The 5,000-nt window shown below is 46.7% G+C and overlaps 1 protein-coding gene across 8 annotated transcripts in view; it reads left to right on the forward strand.

The window, feature by feature from the left end:
• The window catches only part of fynb (FYN proto-oncogene, Src family tyrosine kinase b), a 77,378-nt gene that overhangs the window by 60,772 nt on the left and 11,606 nt on the right, over positions 1 to 5,000 (forward strand). For 7 of the 8 annotated variants that reach the window (XM_037537568.1, XM_037537564.1, XM_037537561.1 and 4 more), the window contains exons 7-8: positions 590 to 739; positions 4,471 to 4,635. In XM_037537568.1, the coding sequence (XP_037393465.1) occupies positions 590 to 739; positions 4,471 to 4,635 (315 nt within the window). The remainder of the gene's footprint in view (positions 1 to 589; positions 740 to 4,470; positions 4,636 to 5,000) is intronic. The other variant, XM_037537567.1, reaches the window with a different exon arrangement.

Consider the following 5,000-nt stretch of genomic DNA (forward strand, 5'->3'; position numbering starts at 1 on the left):
CCTTTAAACCCTATATAACCCTATACTTCCATGTACCCCAAAATCCCTATATACCTTTAAACCCTATATAACCCTATACTTCCATGTACCCCAAAATCCCTATATACCTTTAAACCCTATATAACCCTATACTTCCATGTACCCCAAAATCCCTATATACCTTTAAACCCTATATAACCCTATACTTCCATGTACCCCAAAAAGTCATATATACCTCTATATACACCAAAAGACCTAAGACACAGTATATAATTCCATATTCTCCAAAAAGCCTTAAAAATCCTTACATACCTTCCTACAGCCCAGAAAGCCATAACCAAAGGAAGATATACCTCATTATACCCATACAAGAGTGATACACCTGCACATAGCCCAAACAGCCTCACGTCTACCTCCATATACCCTAAAAGCCGCATATGTACCTTATAAAGCTTGACATTTACCCACATGAACCCCAATACAGCCTCCCCAGAGTCCTCCGCCTCCCCGGCGCTGACCTCCCCCAGGCTGATCCCAGTGTTGTTCAGGAGTTCAGGAGGCCTGCATGGCTGCTGTGGGCGGATGTGAGTAATGTGTGTTTGCTGTGCAGGTGCCTTCTCACTGTCTCTCCGCGACTGGGACGAGGTCAAGGGTGACCATGTGAAGCACTATAAGATCCGTAAGCTGGACAGCGGTGGATATTACATCACCACCCGCGCCCAGTTCGAAACCCTGCAGCAGCTGGTCCAGCATTACTCAGGTACGGCGCAGAGTGACCGGTGGTTCAAGTGATCTGTTACGTTTGTATATCAGTAGCATTTTCTGTCCCTTTGTCGCTGTTTACGACGTGGATTTCAGTCTTTTCCTTAATCTGTTCTGTGCGCATTGAAGTAATGACGGGATAGCAGTTCCGTTAGCAGTGTGAGCTTATCTAGCACCACATCAGAGTGGCCTGAGCTCTGCGCGACAGCCAGAGACGCCAAGAGAGGAGGAGATGGATCATCTGACTCTGTAAATCAAATAGACAGCAGACTGAGAAGGAAGCTTGAACCCTAAGCGGCTGTTTAAAGCTGGTCAGCGTTAGCTCAGAGTGACTGACCTCTGCTCTGATTCCAGTCGTACAGGAATTCAGTCAGAAACATCTTCTGTTCCGCTCTCCAGGAAACCGGTTCTTCTGTTATACGTTCTTGTTCATTTAGCCAGTGAAATCAGTCGTTTGGAAATCGGTGGCTTATCCTGATCATGTGATGCATCATCTGCGTTTCGATTGGCTGTTGGAAGCGGAGACGTTGCAGCTGGCTGAGTTTTGAGCTTGGTGTAGGACACTTCAGATCACGCAGCTCAAGGGCATTTTAGTTGCATGTCAGTTTCACAGTGTAGGGCCAGCCTGCAGTGTGACTGAGATACACTGAAAGATCCGGTGCTGCCTGTATAATGAAGTGTGAGACGTTTTAATACACGATTATGTTGTGTAACATATTATAATATGCTGTAAGTTGAAAGATCCGGTGTGTATTGTGTGTATTATGTATTATGAGGTGTCCAATTAATACGTTGTACCAGTTAGAATTACGGTGAACTATGGCTGAATTACAGTGCACGGAGAGCTTGGGCTCACGCAGGGCTTGTGTTTGTGTTTTTATCTCTTTGTTGGGACCAGCTGAGTTAGGACACATCACATAAATACAGAAACACAGTAAAATATGATCTTGGAGTGAACGTTTCTTCAGCGGGTGAATCCAGTAGAGCATTAAGGTCTCTGTTAGATGTTTGCTGGCTGGAAGGAAGCTCTCCGATCTCATCAGCAGAGAAAGCGAAGGTCGTGCATTTGGGATCAGAGTGAGCGACAGTAAAGATCACCGTGTTTACCGATCAATACGCTGATCTGCCCCGCGGAGCTCACGGAGGAGTGAGTACGAGCGCAGGGACAAGAGATCAGCAGCTGGGTTTGGGATGTAGACAGGTGGAGGTTCAGATACAGAGATTTGCTCTCAGTGGAAACAATTCTAATATTTTCAGATCTGATGCAATGTTTGACCCCGAGGTCAAGACTTGATTTGATATTTTCTGTGACAATATATTATTATTATTATTATTATAATATCGTATATATAATAGACTATATATTATATATATATATATTATATAATAGACACTGACCAACTGTATGTTTTATTATAAAGAGAGCATAATTAGTCCTGTTTGACTGGATTTAGTGCCAAATATGAATGAATACATCTACATTTACAGCATTTGGCTGACGCTCTTATCCAGAGCGACTTACAGTTTGATCATTTTACACAGGGAGGCCAAGGTGGTGTTGGGAGCCTTACCCAAGGACTCTTATTGGTATAGTGTAGGGTGTTTACCCAGGTGGGGACTGAACCCCAGTCTACAGCGTAGAAGGCAGAGGTGTTAACCACTACACTAACCAACCACATTAATGCCAAATATTAATAGTATTTTTTAAATAGAGCTCTTTTTCTCTGTTCCTACTCATCAGATGTATGAAGAGATAAATGGCGTGTATTGGGAAAGAATGGCAATGCTATGTTTTGGCCATATGGCCCAGCTTTATGATCAGGTCTATTTGGAATGACTGAGCAACTCCACACAGTTTGAGGTGACTGTGATATTTCAGGCATGCAGTTAGCACCGTGCTGTATCGAGCTGCTTTATGGTGCTGCTAATGCTATTGACGGCTAACGGGGTGACTGGCTGTCATGGCCAATGGCAGCGGAGCTTTGATCACTGCTGAGACAGTCCCTGCAGGCCATTAGTGCAGGAATACACGGCTATCTGCTCCATAGTGTCCTGAACAAACAGGACGGGACACTTTACCACAGACCCCCCACACACAGGCGAGGCAGACGTTAATGGAGACACCAGCAGAGCCTGAATGGGCTGATCGATGGAGAGTAAACAGGAGGCGTGGAGGTGGAGGAGGGGCCTGAGAGTGAGGTCTGTGGTTCAGTGACCTGAGGAAGTGCAGCAGTAGTGGACCAGTGTGGACCAGTACTGGACCAATATTAAATATGCGTGAATATGGGGACTTTTTGCTGAAAGCTGGGTTCCCAGGTCATTGATCTTGGAATAAGTGTGGGAGTGTTTCCATTCCGTTATCTGCTGGTTAGGATGCGTTAAGCTGGAATGAAAAGTTTTGGGTTGGGTTTGAATTTATTTGGTTGGGTCATGTTTTGGGATGTTTGACTGGGATGTGGGTTGGGGTGAGATGGGCTGGAATGTCTGACTGGGCTGGATTGGCATGTGTTGGGATAGGATGTGACAGGATGGGTTGCCAGACTTGGCTGGACCGGAATGTGGTTGGTTAGGTTGCTGTATTCAGTTTGGTTGGCCTATGATGTGATGAGTTGGGATGTGTTTGGTTTAGTTGGGATGGGGAGGGTTGGGGTGTGTCAGGTCATGGTCAATTGTGATGTAAGATTGCGCTGGGATGGGAATGTGTTAAGGTAGGATTTATTGGTTTGGGATGAGATGTGCTGGGTCAGGTTGGCATGTTGGGATGGGTTGGGTCAAGATGGTCTGTGTTGGGTTGGTGTGGGATGCACTGAGTTAATCTGTGATGGTTTGGAATGGGGTGGGATGTTTTGGGTTAGGAAATGGTTAGGAAATAGGTTGGGATGCGTTTGGTTGACGTATAATGTAATGGAATGCATTGGGTTGGCTTAGAATGGGATGGGATATGTTGGGTTGATTTGGAATGGGAAGGGATGTGTTGGGTTGGCTTAGAATGGGATGGGATATTTTGGGTTGATTTGGAATGGGAAGGGATGTGTTGGGTTGGCTTAGAATGGGATGGAATGTGCTGGGTTGGTTCGGAATGGGATGGCATATGTTGGGTTGATTTGGGATGGGATGGGATGTGTTGGGTTGGTTTGGGATGGGATGACATGTGTTGGGTTGATTTGGGATGGGATGTGTTGGGTTGGTTTGGGATGGGCTGGCATATGTTGGGTTGATTTGGGATGGGATGTGTTGGGTTGATTTGGGATGGGATGTGTTGGGTTGGTTTGGGATGGGATGTGTTGGGTTGGTTTGGGATGGGATGGGATGTGTTGGGTTGGTTTGGGATGGGATGGGATGTGTTGGGTTGAGATGGGATGGGATGTGTTGGGTTGGTTTGGGATGGGATGGGATGGGATGTGTTGGGTTGGTTTGGGATGGGATGTGTTGGGTTGGTTTGGGATGGGATGGGATGTGTTGGGTTGGTTTGGGATGGGATGGGATGTGTTGGGTTGGTTTGGGATGGGATGGCATGTGTTGTGTTGCGTTGTGCTGGGCTGGGATTTGTCACTTGTCTTTATGTATGTGTTAGTCCAGGTTTTAATCTTTGCTCCCCTTTAGATTCTGCTTGCCACAGTGTTTTGCCGTCTGCTTCCCTGCAGGTCTTGCATAACTTTTCCGTGTCTTTCCTCCTTTCTGTATGTGTGCATATATGCTGTGTGTGTATGTGCGGCTGATGTGGTTCAGAGCGAGCTGCAGGTCTGTGTTGCCGTCTGATCGTTCCGTGTCATAAAGGGATGCCGCGCCTGACTGACCTGTCGGTCAAGACCAAAGACGTGTGGGAGATCCCACGGGAGTCGCTGCAGCTTATAAAGCGGCTGGGCAACGGCCAGTTTGGGGAGGTCTGGATGGGTATGGCCACTCCCACCTCGCCTGACAACAACCCCTAACAGTGCCTGCATGTAGTAGCCGTGGCCAACATAGGCCATAAGGAGAGACGGAAGGGAGCGTCCCTCAAAAGGGTGGAGTCGAAAACACATGTAGACTGAAAGGTTGCTAAAGCTGAAGGCAGAAAACTTAGAGTTTAGTGTTAAAGGAGTAGTTTGGGACCCCTGAGACTGGTGATGACCTCAGGAGACCTTTGGAGGAAAGTTCTATTTATTTGAGGTGAATTAAAGGCAGGAGAACGCAAGGGTTCATCCTACATTTTGTACCATTTGGATTGGCATCTGGGGTCTTTTTTATTCTTCAAGCAGTCAGAAACCCCCCATGCCAGT

The sequence above is a fragment of the Pygocentrus nattereri genome, chromosome 4 (genome assembly GCF_015220715.1).
Source record: "Pygocentrus nattereri isolate fPygNat1 chromosome 4, fPygNat1.pri, whole genome shotgun sequence".
NCBI classification, from domain to species: Eukaryota; Metazoa; Chordata; class Actinopteri; order Characiformes; family Serrasalmidae; genus Pygocentrus; species Pygocentrus nattereri.